The following is a 16,288-nucleotide window of genomic DNA, read 5'->3' on the forward strand; positions in this document are numbered from 1 at the left end:
TGATGGAGAAGTCTATAAGAAATATATTTACCGTATTGCCTTTTCAGAGGAGTTTCACTGGCTAAAATAGTTAAAACAATTTCTTAAGAAGGTAGCCAAGCTAGTGTATCATGTGACTATAAAGAGTATATGGTTCATTTTATTTCATGAAATCTATCATCCTTAAAATCATGACTTTTATAGAAGCTGGTAGGAAGTGTTTGGTATCTAAGATTAGTAGATACTAACAAGTAGCCAGTTTTACAAATCTCTCACCACATTTGTAGACTGAAATAAACAAAACTGATAATGGATAGATTAAAGCCTCCCCGCCCCCCACTCCAATTTCTTGTGTCAACCCTTTCTTATTTAATTAACAGCTTCTCTTTTTAATTTTAAAAAGGTAATCATTAGATTGTTGTCATTTCAGGATGAATTTACTAAATCTCAATAAATATGAACTCTCATGGTGGTGTTATTTAGTCGCTAAGTCATATCCAACTCTTTTGCAACCCATGAAATGTATCCTGCCAGGCTCCTCTGTCCATGGGATTTTCAGGCAAGAATATTGGAGTGGGTTGCCATTTCCTTCTCCAGGGGATCTTCCTGACCGAGGGATTGGACCTGTCTCTCCTGCATTGGCAGGCGGATTCTTTACCACTAAGCCACCAGAGAAGCCCCATGAACTCTCAGACCTCTCGTTTTACTGTACTATACACAATGAATCAATACTTTCAAAAAAGTTTGCTGTTAATAAATATGTGTATAATCATTGTCTCAAGCTCAGAAATACTTTGTCAAAATAATTAACATAAAATAACTCTGCTTCTGTATTGCAGATATTATCTTCTAACAACAATTATCATTTTCTAAATTTCATCAGCAAAATATAGAGTACCACTGCTGCAAGTTTTTGATATATCTTGAACAAAATTAGAACTTATAGAACTGCTGTTGCAGTTGCTTTTTGGTTTTGGTAAGTTTAAGAGAAAAAATATGATGGAAGAAATATATTTTCCAATGTAAACATTTTATTAGGAGAGTGATTAAGAATATTAATGAATCTATAAATATAGCATTACATTTGTAATCAAACACCCAGAATAAATATATGTAGCTTGGAAAACTGTAGCAGTAACATTTAAAATCATTATGTAAAATTTCTATGTATTTGGAAAACTGAATGTTTAGCTTTTTTGGATTATATGGGTAGATGTAATTATTTTTAAATAGGAAATTGTTTTTCACATTATAGTTGCAATACAAGCAAATTTTAGGAATTGGGAAACATGTAAGAACATAGGTAAAAATAAGATCCACTGTACCACCAACCATTACATCCATTATTAAATCTTTGACACATTTCCATTCAGTCTTTCAATATGCATAGTTTTATTTTTCAATTTATGTACACCATCAGACCATTTATACAATTTGTATTTACAAAATTTGTATATAAACATATACAGATCATCACTACTTGGAAACAGTGTCTTTGTCCCAAATTATATTTTATATCTTCTACAAAATTTAGGCCAATCAAAATTATTGGACATTAAGATACTTTAACAAAGACATGCAATCTTTGTTCATTTCCACAGAAAACTACTATATAATTATATACATTTCTAATTAACCATATGCTTATACATATTGATCATACACTGAATAAGTACGTTTCTTTAACTACATGCATCTCTAATGAAGTAAACTTATTTTGATTACTTACCTTTAATTGTTGTTCTCTAAAAGTATCCTGAAATAAAATCAACTTATATTTTTTAAATTGAGAGAAGTGTTCTCAAAATTGCTAATATTTTCCCTCAGCAGGCTGCTGAAATGTTGGCAGCTTAACATAGTCTTGAACTAATAACTCATCATATTTCCTTGATTGGAACTGATCTCTCAATAAGACAATATGCTTTGGAAAACACTGATTACATTTAATAAAAAGTGAATGGATGTCAAAGAACATTCTGCTCTGCCTAATGAGGCTTCATAGATTGAGTCTAATTACCACTGATACAAAACTAAAGTCCTTTATGTACTGGATAGCAATTAGCTTTCCTCTCTAGAATAAAATTCTATTTAACTTAAAAACATAAAGATATCATTGGCATATTTAAATGAGATAAGGTTATATTAACATGAATGAAAAGATTAAAAAATGGGAATTTTTAAATAAAATCATTATTGCCTTCTAAGGTTTATGACTTAAAAACTGCTCTGCTATATATGAAGTATATAAAATAATGCTGTAGTTCACTAAAATTCTAAGAATCTGGTAAGTTACACAGATTTTTAAGTTGAAAAAAGAAAAATCCTAGAATGTATTTCCATAAACAAGTTAAATCTCAGATGAATTTGTTTTGGCATTTTAGATTTACTAGTAAAGAAACAAGTAGATGTGGACATAACTTGTTTCATAAAAAGTCATGGATGACAATGGAAAATAGGTTACACAATGAATGTAAAAGATCACTTGTCAGAAATCTTGAGTTCAGTTAGGTTTCTACCTGGTTGAGATTGTGTAATCTTGGAAAACTCCCTTAATCTTTGAGCTCTCAAAATGAATGACTCTCTTGAAGAATTAGGAAGTAATTTTTTACTTCTATAACTATAAAATTAAAGGGTAAGATAGTATGGAAAAACTTGCCCATTCACAATAGAAAATATTAATCACTAGAAGAATATCTTTCTGGGTATTATAGTGGAAAAAAAGAAAAGTTCAATCAAGAAGGAAAATACCAACTTCAGTTGGCTAAGCATTTTAACCCTTTAAAACATTTTTATCCGTATGATTTCATTTTAACCTCATCATCATCCTATGAGGCAGAAGGAAAATTATGATTGTCTCTATTCTGCCAATAAATAAACTGAAGTAAAAGAGGGCATGATTTTGTTGTTTGAAATCATAAAACTATTTCATGGATTAACAAGAATCTAGATCTCCTCACTCCATAACTAGGACTTCTTTCAATGGAGCTAATAAAGGGAATACTAAGTACATGTAGCTGAATCTAAGTATGGAATAAAGGCAAACCATTAAAGGAAACATAGGAAATGAGGTTTTAGTGTTAACTTCTTTGTGGTGATTGATGAGGTTATGTACTTAATCCTTAAACTCAAAGAGAGCTGTGGTGATATTTTCATAAATGTATCTAATTATTTAGAAATTCAATTTCTACAAAAAGGAGAAATTTCATTCATCCACTATTATGGAATTCCCCCTAACTCCATCAAAAAATTATCACACGTGTGACAATGGATCATGTAGTATGGCATAATGAAATGGATAAGATCCTCCCCAAAACTAAGGCATATCTATCCTCTCTTAGACTGACTTATAACAATTTTTTTCCCTATTCAAATTTTTTTTAATGTTTACCTTTCAGGGAACTAATGTTTTCCTATATTTCTAATGAACATGCAGATACTTTTATACCTGTGTAAACTATCAAAATTAATGACAGAATTAACAAACAGGAAAAAGTTTACTTAAACTTAAAGGAAAAAAATGTCAAAGCTCCTTGTTACTGAAACACAGTATATTGAGGCCTTGTGAGTGTCTACAAAGTTATATGTATAGCTATAAGAATTAACTAACAAAAGGCAATGCTCCAGAGTGTAGTGAAATTTACTTCATTTAGGTTATGTTACTACTTTTTGGTTCAAAGACTGTACTTTTTAAAAAGTGGATACCTGCGGTCCATCTCTGGCTTCATAGAAGTCACCCACTCTTATTTTTGCACTGAAGCTGAAATTGTCCCTTGAGATATCCATTATTCCATTTCTGCTGAGATACTGAAAAAATCACATATTTTTCCACTTCAGGTTTTAATAATTACAACCCAGCTTTGATGTATAGCTATCTTCAGGACACTATGGTTTTGTATACTCTATTATGGGCTATGGATTTAACAGATCAATTTAGGTTAAGCACATTCATTAAGTCTCACACGAGAGAATATTTTGTGTTAAAGAACTTTGACAAAGGAGTGTACTTTTTTTCCCATAAGCAAGCTTAATAGGCACCAAATGTGTGTTATTTGGTGAAAAGTATGTACCTTTATTACTTCAGGGTACTGCCTAAGTTTCTTTCCACATGGAGCATAATATGCTACTTCTCCTTGAAGGCGCCCTCCAAAGTTTCTTATTCTTGTCTCTCTCTGCCAGCTACACATAATAGAAATGAGGGTTATAACATATTTAGTTTTAAGAAAACTTTTAAAAATAAAAATTAAAAAAATTTAAGAACACATGCTCTTTAGACAACACAAAAAAAACAAAGAAAAATATAAACAGTATACAATTCAGATACATTAAAATAATTGAGATTTTTTACTAAGTAATTTAACTGAAGTTAATCAAACTCAATTTACAAATATTAAACAAATATCAAAATTTTAAGAAATCACACTGGCATGACTTTGGGTATTTGGGCATGTTCAGTAATGTGTCAGGGTGTATTGAATTTATATTTGAAAAGCTTTAAATGAGAAGAATAAAGCAAACCTGGCTCTCTGCTCTTTGGGGATCACGAACTTGCAGTGTGAAAATTCTCAGTTCCTATTCAACCATTTTAGCCAAACTCTGCTCAAGTCTTTCAGTTTTACCCACGGTGGCTTTCTGCTGCTGCTGCTGCTGCTAAGTCGCTTCAGTCGTGTCCGACTCCGTGCGACCCCATAGACGGCAGCCCACCAGGCTCCCCCGTCCCTGGGATTCTCCAGGCAAGAACACTGGAGTGGGTTGCCATTTCCTTCTCCAATGCATGAAAGTGAAAAGTGAAGGTGAAGTCACTCAGTCGTGTTCGACTCTTAGCGACCCCATGGACTGCAGCCTACCAGGCTCCTCCGTCCATGGGAGTTTCCAGGCAAGAGTACTGGAGTGGGGTGCCATTGCCTTCTCCGACAGTGGCTTTCACCATCCTTTAAATCTATCTTCACAACAACTTCTGACACTCTTAACTGTGTCCCTGCTCTTTGCCAAATGATTTGCTTTTGCAACTTTTTCAATCATATTCCCACCTAGCTGCCTATGATCCCATCCCAGCTCTACCATACCTAAACCCAGCAGTTAGGCTTAATTTTAGTTTTCTGATATATCAACCTCAGATATATCAGCTTTGCTCTTCTGTTTAATAAATACTGTGCAGTATATTCACTTCTGTTAGTAACAGTAGAGAATGAGAAATCAAAACATGCATAAATATGTGGGGCAAAAGCATAAAGATAAATCTTATTTTGCATACCCATATTCCAAAGGAATATGCAGTTCACGTTCATCTGTTACTCTTCTCCTTTTGGAAGTGCCTTCAAGAAAATTCAACCAGTTAACATAAAAGATTAGTTTATATACATGAAAAATTTTTGATAGTTTTGAAACTTTTCTTTGAATAATGTGTCTTAATGACTTGAATTATTTAGTGTTTTTCTGCAGTTTGTACATTATTTTTAGATTATTTTCAACAAAACACACTGTGTAGAGGTTTTTTTTTTCCCCTTTTTTGGTCTGCATGACATAATAGCTAGTATTTATTTCTTTCTAATGAAAAGATGATGAAAGTAAAAAGGTAAAGCTTTCCTCTCATCTTGTTATTAAGGAAATGGCTAAAGAAGTAGAAGGAAAATAGCAGATAGACGTTTCAGGAAACTATGTACAGTTGTTTTCTTTGAAAATATGAGTTTTAAGATGTTGAAAAATTTCAACAGTTGGATCATACATTTAAAAATAGTATTGTAAAGTAATTAGCCTCTAATTAAAATAAATAAATAAAAAAATATATAACTTCTATAGCCATATAAATCCATAGTCAAAAGCACTTTAATTAAACTACAAAGAATAGGATTATAATTATATGGACAATTTTTCATGACAGAGATCAAGCTTCACCAATACAAATGGATACATCTTAAATAAGTTGGATATCATATTGGTTCATGGCAAGTGAAAACAAAACTAGAAATTTTCAAGAAAAGAGTGACATGTGTAAAACAATATTTTACAATACACGCCTGTATTTTTTTAGTTATTCAATTGAGAATAGAAATTTGAGAGTAATAATGCAAAACCTTTTAAAGAAGACCTCTAATAGTTTATAAAAGATCAAAAGGAAAAAAGATATGGCATGTTAATAAAATACTACTACTACTCACTAATACAAATGACATTGGCTATGTGTTGGGCAGACATGCAATTGTATATTAAGAAAAAAAGTGAGCTCATTTTTGTAAATTACCAAAAAAAAAAAAAAAAAGTCCAACTGTCAGTCAAATTCTAAATTCTAGAAGTATAAAATAAACATAAAAACAAGAAAGTATTTAAACTCAAGAGCTGCCATCAATCAGGTTCTTAAATTGGAAGCACAGAGGAAAAAATGGTAGTGAGTCATATCCTTTGAAAATACACGCTGACCTTTCTTAGCCTAAAATCTAGCCCTTGATTCCAATGAGATCATCCCCAGAACACTGTATAAATAAGAATTCTTGTTATGGTTTGATTTCTACTTCACAATAATAAAAATAAAGTGTAGGTACCAGAGTGTGGACTTGAAGTAAGTGTGGAAGAAGGTGTGCCAAGAAAAGCAGGTGACTGGGATTCAGAACATAAGGCAGCAGGAGCAGAGCCTGGGGCTTTTGCTATGTGGAGGTTACGAGGTGTTGAGTGAGCTGTGAGACTGATGGAAGGGCTTTTGACAGAGGAAGCTGTTTTATTCAGTTTCATTGAAGTTTTCTCTCCTTCAGTATCACTATCTGATTCATCTTGGTCTTTATCATCATCATCATCTTCTTCTGATCCTTCTGTATCTGATTCTGAATTACTATCTGATTCTGGGAAGTAAAAGAAGCATTTGTATATTATAACTAGATAATCACCAACAGTTTGCAGTTTGTATCTAAATGGAATAGTTCAGGAATCAGCATTTGTGATTGAGAACTCAAATGAGCAACTTTTCTGAAGAATAAATGTAAAAATTACTATCTTAAAAGCTATTTGAGCACAAGGTATGTAGGCCATAAATGCTTAAAATTCTTCATTAAAGTAACTGTTTTACTCAAATCATAAAACTTGAATCATAAAACAGTTCTTCTCTCACATGACACTATTCACATGATGAGTTTTCAAAATTATTTTCAATTTAATAAAGAGACTAAAGTATAGAGGAAACAGAATTTTATTATTTAAATCAATAGATTTCAATAATCTGAGAAGTACACAAGGTTCACTATGAGGAAGAGAACTCTGGAACTATCACTTGTTCTTCTGGGTTTTGAGGCAAAAGAAAACAATTTTGGTGGAGAGATACTTGGCTTTGGGGCTGCAGTTAATTCTACTCGTCAAGCTTCTCAGGCTTCACAAAAAATAGTATTACAGAAAAAACTGGGGAGTAATTTAATGATTTAATAATTTAAGTTTGTGCTAGCAATGTAGTCCTATAAATTTGCATCTATCCCTATAGATATGTAAAACCTAATTACATAGATGATACTAGGCCTGTATTTTAGTGGTTCCCAGAACAACAGCTTCTGTGGAATTGTGTTTTATGTAGTACTAGCTACCCATATCAAAGTTCATTATAAAAGTTACCTTTGAAAACTATTAATACTATGTATCATGCAAAGTTGTGTTTATGGGAACCCTAGGAAAATATATTATTAGGAAAAGTAGTTCTTACCCTGAGCAAGTAGGTTGTTTTTACCTTATAGGCATTTTAAAAATTGTATAATTGATTATATTTTCCTACTTATATTGGTAGATAGAAAATTTTAAATTGGATTCGTGGCTGACGAGGAACAAATTCAAAAACTTTTATAAAAAATACGTATCTCATCTTTGCATTTAAATTTTAAACTATTTTATATTTTCAATCTTCTGTGGAACAAGAAAAAAAGAGTTAAAGGGAAATAAAACAAGAAATTAAAAAGAAAATAAATAAAATCGGGGGTACTCTATATATGTTATTAAATAAATTCTATGTTGCTAAGAACTATTCATAGAGATTTAGGCTTTGGGGTATTTTCTGAATGACTGAGTAAAATTTTGCCTTTCTTCAAAATATCCAGTGACACAATTTAACAAGTAGCAGAAGAGATGAAAAAGAAAGGACAAATGAGTGGTCATGAATTAAATGAAAATTAAGCAAGTTCCTCAAGTTCTTAATTCATGAATTACTTACAGTCATTTTAAAGTTATTTGTTTAGTGTTAAATGAACAAGCTGAGAACTTAATTTAGGACTTTCAATCTCAATTATTCCTTTCCTTTACCACTCACTATAGAAAGGAACAGAGCTGCATGAAACGGTGAATGACAGCGATTTCAAATCTGTGGATTTGAAGAGCCTCTTTAAAATGTTTTGGTTCACAGGGAATTTAGAGAAACACTTTAAACTTAAGAATAGAAAACAACCTGATTGGCTGTCATCAGAGTCATCGTCTTCCTCATCTTCCTCATCTTCCTCATCATCTTCCTCTTCATCCTCATTGGAGTCTTCAGAATCTTTGCTACTAAGAATGTCTGAGTCTGTTCCTCTAAACTGCTCCACTAGAGCTTGTGCAGGATGAGAGTGAGGCTGTGTTTTCACTGTGTTTACACTGTTGCTAACTGCTTTTTCCTTCCCTTGACTATGCAGATTGGGAGAGGGAGAGGGTATGACAGTTGTCTGACTGCCAGGGGTTCTTCTTCCACTTGTACTCAGATTTACGGGTGAGGAAAAAGGGGTGCTACTTGCAGCGGCAATGTTCTCATTAATCTTACTCTGCATTTTAGTTTTGGTAGTAAGTGCCAGAGGAGCTTCTTGAATGACACTTTGAATAACTCCATTTGGTTGGTGATTACCTAAAAGTGCATTTGTCAAGAATGGATTAGGGTTGCTGTTTTCTAATGTCTGTTTTGGATGTGCTGGTGAACTAGAGGTTGGTTTTGGATTTGACAAAGCTGCAATAACCTTCTTCAGGCTCTTAGATGACTCCTGTTTCTTTAACTGAGCTGGGAATGTCTGTTTATATTGTTCCTGTTGAAACATAAAGTAGAATACAAAACAATAATGTATCATAAGAATAAAGACTACTTTTATTTGCCTTCTGTATCTGACAACCACTAATCATATACAAATTTAAATCATGATATTTAAGTGCTGTAAATGTAGTAGAAGTGATGACTAGTTGATTGCTGAACCTTGGCTAGACATAATATATTTAAAAATTTAGTCTTTCCCCTTCAAAATGTGTGTTTCCTTACTGCTCTCCTCTCTTATTACTGCAGTTTCCATTTTTCTCAATGACCTAAACTTGAAACCTTAAAAACATCTTTACTTTTATTTTTTTCAAGTCAGCCACATTAATACTATGTATTTTGGATTCTTTCATTGAAATACTGCTCAAATTTAAGACATACTATCACTTCTTCCTACCCAACTCCCAATATATGCATATGCCAAGGGCAATTTTCTCATAAAATAAGCTACATTTTATATTAGCTCTTTGGTCAAAACCTTTAGTGCCTCTTCCTCCACTGCCAACTTTATAAACCTTAAACACTTATATCTGATATTCAAATTACTTTTCAAGTAGACACTAACATACCTCTGTAGTCCAACTGGACTATGGGCCATGCCCGGTGCATGTCACACAGTACTTTTACCGCCTCTACAGTCTGTTATAACCATTTTCTTTGCATAAAATGTCTTCCTTTAATACATTTCAGGCTGATGAAATCCTGTTCATTATTCAAAATCCAACTCAAGATGCTTCCTATATTTGTCCCAGCCTAAAGCACTCATGTCTCCTATCCTTGAGCTCTTATATGTCCCCTGCTGCTGCTGCTGTTAGTCGTTTCAGTCGTGTCTGACTCTGTGCAACCCCATAGAAGGCAGCCCACCAGGCTCCCACGTCCCTGGGATTCCACTTATAGTCTATCCTGTAGTTTTCTACAGTAACCATGATTTGAAGTTAGTAGAAAGGCTGGCTTAATATTCTGCGGAATCTACTTTGTAGTGTCTTTAGCACATTAGCATTAGAAAGGATGTAGAAAACAGTTTAGAAAAAAATTATACTTTTTTGGGAAAAATTCATTTGTAAACCATTAAACCATAAAATTTACATCTGTAAATAGCAACAAAAATTTATTTGACTATCAGGATCTTCATGAAAAGAATAACATCATATGAATTTCATTAAAATTGTATAACTAAAATATAAAAAAGAAAACTGAAGTAGAATGATTAAAATATCCAAAGTTGACAGAAATAGAAGTTAAATTTTAAGAGCTAAAATTCTGCAATGAAAATGGTTGCCTTGAAATTAAAATCAACAGTATTGTCAGCACTGGACCTGGACTCTTAATACACAAGTCAGCAAAGATTTGTGGTGGGTTATTTCATAAATATAAATGGAGATGGGATGCCACACAGAATGACTTATTAAATATTTTAAAGTACCAGTACTAATTATGCAGTAAGCAATTCCCATATAAACTTTTTTATCTTATTTAACTTATCTTAATGGTATTTGTTTAGAAAATTAAGTTAACTTTTTGTAAACAAAGACTGAAATATAATATTTGTACATAAGGCAATGCTTCACAAAGAGAAAGGGCTTAATTGGTGTTTATTCAGTGAATAAAATATGGAATATTATACTACATAATTGTTTATCTTTTTAAAAAGAATTTGATAGCAAACTATTACATAAAATATTTTAATATAATTTTACTTAATATTTATATGAAACATAAATATTGCATAGTATATGAGTATTTATATATATAATATACTCAATACTTCATATTTTATATATGTACTGATTTAAATTTTCAGCAGAAACATTTAGTGTATTTTCATTCCTTGGAACAAAATTTTGTCACAGTCATTTTGTACTCTAAAAGGCAGTTAATATTTTTAATAGGCAGTTAATATTCCTTCCAAATATATAGGATCAAGAGTCATAAAATCAAAAACTTTCCCTTTAGTTTTATGTTTCATATTTTAATTTTCTGAAATTGCTTCTCATTCTATAACTCTGAAGAATTACTTCTCAAATATTGACATCTGAAGGTGTTCTAAGATAACCAAAAATGACTGTATTTTATCCCAAGACTAGCATCAGTTATGCTTTTACAGCAAATGTGCTATCCTTTTTGATATTAGGGGTGGGACATTAAGTAGGAGGGGAGAAAAATGAGACCTGTATGGTAGCAAAAGTCTTGCTACTTCCATATACCCTTGGGTGATCAGAGTATGAGAAGAGAGAGGTGCAAAGCTTTGTCCTACCTTGAAGCTCTTGCTCTCCTAGTCTTTACCTGACTCTCTGGAGACCGCAAAAAAATCTTCTAGGCAAAACTCCTGGTCTTTATTACAATTAATGTATACTGACTTAAATTAAATGTCTACAGTATAAGGTTTGAAAGGATCCAATAATTAAATAACACTGAAGAAAATCATCAACTAGTTCGGAAAGCAGATACATAGAAGGAAGAGTGAAATAATGGAAACTGTCATAAGAAATCAAGCAAAACTCTAAATATATTAGACTGTCACATAAAGAAGGAAAGCTGATATAAGAGAAATATTTATAAAAATACCGTTTAACTCAATGCCTGCCTGCTGCCTGCTAAGTCGCTTCAGTTATGTCCGACTCTTTGTGACCCTATGGACTATAGCCTGCCAGACTTCTCTGTCCATGGGATTCTATAGGCAAGAATACTGGAGTGGCTTGCCATGCCCTTCTCCAGGGGATCTTCCTGACCCAGGGATTGAACTTGTGTTTCTTATGTCTCCTGCATTGCCAGGCAGGTTCTTTACCACTAGTGCCACCTGGTAAGCCCTTAACTCAATTCTAGATACCAATAAATAGTAAAGTCATTCACAGTTGAATCTACTGTGAATGTGCAGTCACATAAAATATTTCCCACTAACTACCATATCATTTCAGAAACACCAAATTATTTCACCTTTATCATGGGCTTTGAAATCAGAATGCTCTTGGTTTAAAAATCTGTCTTCTCGTAACTTGTTATATGATGTTGAAAAGTGACTTAACCTCTCTGAGCCTTAGTTTCTTTACCTCACACAATTTTGTAAGGATTACATACGATCACATGGGTAGAAAGCCTAGCTTGGCTACATTTATAAAGCCAATGTTTAATAAATGACTTTATAATAGATGTCACATATCTTTAAATAGGAATTTAAGAAACTCTTAAAAAATTAAGAAAACTTATGCAGGTAACTATTGATGTGGCTCTGTAAATTCATTTATCTTAAAGTGGAATATACATTCATGAAAAAATTAAAGTAACCAATGCAAAGTAATTTTTAACTTCCTTAGCTTTTCAAAGAGAGTCAATAATACGACGCCAATAACTCCTAACAATTGACCGGTCCATTACAAGTTGTCACATGTGTGATATTATGATATCACTCATCATTCCATTTGGATTAGTGGTTCTCAAATTTGGTTGCACATCTGAATCACATGGGATGCTATTTAGACATGCAATATCTTAATCTCAACACAAAAGATTCTGATTTTAAATTGTTCTGAAATGGTTAGTTCTTTTTAGTTTTCCAGGTGATTTTAATGTACACTTAGGCTTTAGAACTACTCATTTAGATTCTCAAAAGAGTTCTGATTTCCTCACTTTTCTTTGACCTTGTTCTTAAATTCTTCCCTGATAGCTTAGTTGGGTAAAGAATCCACCTGCAATGCAGGAGGCCCTGGCTCAATTCCTGGGTCGGGAAGATCTCTGCTGGAGAAGGGATACGCTACCCACTCCAGTATTCCTGGGCTTCCCTTGTGGCTCAGCTGGTAAACCCACTCCAGTATTCTGGCCTGAAGAATTCCATGGACTGTATAGTCCATGGGGTTGCAAAGAGTCAGACAGGACTGGGCAACTTTCACTTTCACGTCAAATTCTTCACTGTAAAAAACATGGATACCATGGGGGGAGGGCAGGTGGGAACTGGGAGATTGGGATTGACACACAGACATTACTATGCATAAAATAGATAACTAATGCTGCTGCTGCTGCTAAGTCGCTTCAGTCATGTCCAACTCTGTTGGACCCCAGAGACAGCAGCCCACCAGGCTCCCCCGTCCCTGAGATTCTCCAGGCAAGAACACTGGAGTGGGTTGCCATTTCCTTCTCCAATTCGTGAAAGTGAAAGTGAAGTCACTCTATCGTGTTCGACTCCCAGCGACCCCATGGACTGCAGCCAACCAGGCTCCTCCATCCACGGGATTCTCCAGGCAAGAGTACTGGAGTGGGTTGCCATTGCCTTCTCCCAATAACTAATGAGAACCTACTATACAGCACAGGGAACTTTATGAACTCTGTGGTGACCTAAATAAATGGGAAGGAAAGCCAAAAAAGAGGAGATATATATATATATGTGTAGCTGATTTACTTTGCTGTACAGCAGAAATTAACACAGCATTATAAATCAACTATATACTACAATAAAAATTAACTTAAAAAATAAAGACTAAATAGATAAGGACATTGTGATTTTCTTTTTTTTTTGGAGAAAGAAAGGCAGCATATCATAGTGATTAAGAATAAGGACTCTAGTGTTATAGAGTCTAAGTTTGAATTCCAGCTCCATCACCAACTAGCATGTGATCTTGGGTGAGTTAAGTCATACAAATCTGAATTTGATCATATGTATATGTACATGTACATGATATTATTAGTGGCACTTACAGATGTCGTTATCCAATAACTAAATACATATGCAGCACTTAAAAGAATGAATGGTTGGCAAAACAGTAAGTCTTTTCCAATGATTAGGATGCCTAATGATAGTTTTTATTAACAAAATTCAGGCGACTGTGTTCAAACAGAATATTTTTTCTCCAGTCTTATGAGTTCAAGATTAAAAAGCACTGGTCATTTAATTACTAGAATTCTTCTGAACATATGACTGTAGACTATACAATAATATAAAATTAACAGCAAGAAAACAAATATGAAAAAAGTTTTCTGATGAGTGGTTCTGGTGTTTGTATAAGTAAATTTACTCAAAGTATTTTGTGTTTTGTATAATTCATTAAGAATGGTAAAGGAAAGCAATTCTTAGAAAGGATTTTTTTGCTTAAAATTGATCCAATACAATATTGTAAAGTTAAAAATAAAATAAAATTTTTTAAAAATTGATAAATTATAGGACTTTAGGCAATAGCAACCCACTCCAGTACTCTTGCCTGGAAAATCCCATGGATGGAGGAGCCTGGTAGGCTTCAGTCCATGGGGTCTCGAAGAGTCAGACACGACTGAGCAACTTCACTTTTACTTTTCACTTTCATGCATTGGAGAAGGAAGTGGCAACCCACTCCAGTGTTCTTGCCTGGAGAATCCCAGGGACGGCAGAGCCTGGTGGGCTGCCATCTATGGGGTCACACAGAGTCAGACATGACTGAAGTGACTTAGCAGCAGAGGTAAACTACTCAAGAGTTCATTTCTTTAAAAAATAATATACTAATATTAGGAAAAAAAAGAAATTGATTCTAAACAAAAGTAACTGTGAAGTGTCCAATGCAAATATATTTATCCTCTTACTGCTAAAATACTAAGCCTAGGAAAAGATGACAAGATTGCATTTACAAAAGTATATTAAACAGGTGTATAGGTAAATATAAAATCACAGACATTTAGTTTTCTGGTGTGAATATTCTATTCGTGGTGACTAAGAATGTATAAATTTAAGAGTAGAATTCAGTTTAAACTTAAACAATTGTAAGACTATATAAGAGCTCTTTGTCTAATAATAAAAATCTTCTATAAATTATTTTTAACTCACCCGTTTGGAACGCAATTCACTGGTCAAAGAACTAGATTCTTCAGAGGTATTTTTATTCCCTGCTTTAAGTACATCAGGAGAAGGAACTATGAGTTTCATGTAAGTTTCCTTTTTGGCTTGATTTACCAAAGATAAAGGTTTCACATTGGACACCAATCCCGTAGACTGTATTACACTTGTGTGTTTGTTCACAGATTCCTCCTTTGCCTGAGAGCTTTGGAAAATAAATGGAAGCTGCTGTGACAAAACCTGAGGCTGCTTCTGCTGGGATTGGAATGATGAGTGAGTCTGGGATTCAGACAGAAGAGGTAATGGCTGGTGAATTCTTTTTTCCTGGGCTTTTTCAGTTGCTTTCTGTCCTTCTGCTTTTGGGTCTGAAACACCATGTAATAGCACCTGTAAATACAAATTAAAAGGCAACTTCTTTAACATCTGTTAAAACAAAGAACATCAAGCAGTAAACCATGGGGGCGAAAAAGGGTACCTTAAAAAAGTGTTTCTAATGATTGATAAATATATAAAACTCACTAAAAAATTCACAAAATGTCCCTTTAAAAATGTTTCTCTATCTCCTTTTTATTCTTGTGCAAAAGGAAGAACTAAAGGCAATGATAAACTTTAAACTATATAGACTTTGAGAGTTAAGATAAGCCAGTTAATTCCTAAATATGAATAATGTGCAGATACTACCCAATGAAATGATTTATACCTACCTGGTTGTTACTTTTCTGCTGTGCTTCAGTCTCTGAATCAGAATCATCATCTTCACTTTCTTCAATACTTTGATCTTCTTCATCTTCCTCTAGGTCATCCGAATCACTACTACTAATGCCTTCACTTGACGTGTCTGATGATGTGCCTGAATCACTATCACTGTTGCTAGAACTTTCCATAGCTTTTTTCCTTGGCTTCTGGATAAAGACAAGATTTTTTAACAAGATTTTTCTTTTTGGAAAAAATTCAAGTTTCAGTAATAGGTAGGCTCTTTTAATTCTTAAATGATATTTTCAATCTCAAAGTGTCATTTTAGAAAAAAGTAAAAAGCCACATGTTTTAAAGGTAATTATTTGAAAAACTGATCACATTAACTTATCTGACAGGAATGTCCAGTAAAAAAGTATAACATCCGTCATGTATAGAATATTGAAAACAGTATACAATGTAGTATGTATATGCGTAATATATATATATATACACACACACACACACACACACACACATATGTACACTCTCATATGACTGCCGTGCTTCAAAAGGTATGACAGATTAAAAAAGCAATTTACAAAAAGATAATTCCAGTTATGATAAAGAAAACAACAGTTCCAGATATGTACATTGAGTTCTACATTTAGCATTAATCTTTCTTTGTGTAGACAGTGAATCAGTAGCCAAACACACCTTTCTAGGTGCTTGACTACAATAAAGTCTATGATAGAGTCTCTGCCTTCAGAAAACTTACATTCCAGTGGTGGTGGTGGTGGTGGTGGTGGTGATAGACTAGACAGATAATTATT

At 33.4% G+C, this 16,288-nt stretch overlaps 1 protein-coding gene across 13 annotated transcripts in view; it reads right to left on the bottom strand.

Moving 5' to 3' along the window:
- Positions 1-16,288, bottom strand: part of BAZ2B (bromodomain adjacent to zinc finger domain 2B) — a 422,769-nt gene that overhangs the window by 98,470 nt on the left and 308,011 nt on the right. For 9 of the 13 annotated variants that reach the window (XM_070357371.1, XM_070357382.1, XM_070357374.1 and 6 more), the window contains 7 exons: positions 15,488-15,685; positions 14,775-15,170; positions 8,387-8,990; positions 6,516-6,809; positions 5,231-5,291; positions 4,047-4,155; positions 3,682-3,783 (listed from right to left, as the gene is read on the bottom strand). In XM_070357371.1, the coding sequence (XP_070213472.1) occupies positions 3,682-3,783; positions 4,047-4,155; positions 5,231-5,291; positions 6,516-6,809; positions 8,387-8,990; positions 14,775-15,170; positions 15,488-15,685 (1,764 nt within the window). The remainder of the gene's footprint in view (positions 1-3,681; positions 3,784-4,046; positions 4,156-5,230; positions 5,292-6,515; positions 6,810-8,386; positions 8,991-14,774; positions 15,171-15,487; positions 15,686-16,288) is intronic. The other 4 variants (XM_070357397.1, XM_070357389.1, XM_070357377.1 and 1 more) reach the window with 2 other exon arrangements.

This window comes from Bos mutus, chromosome 2 (genome assembly GCF_027580195.1).
Source record: "Bos mutus isolate GX-2022 chromosome 2, NWIPB_WYAK_1.1, whole genome shotgun sequence".
NCBI lineage: Eukaryota > Metazoa > Chordata > Mammalia > Artiodactyla > Bovidae > Bos > Bos mutus.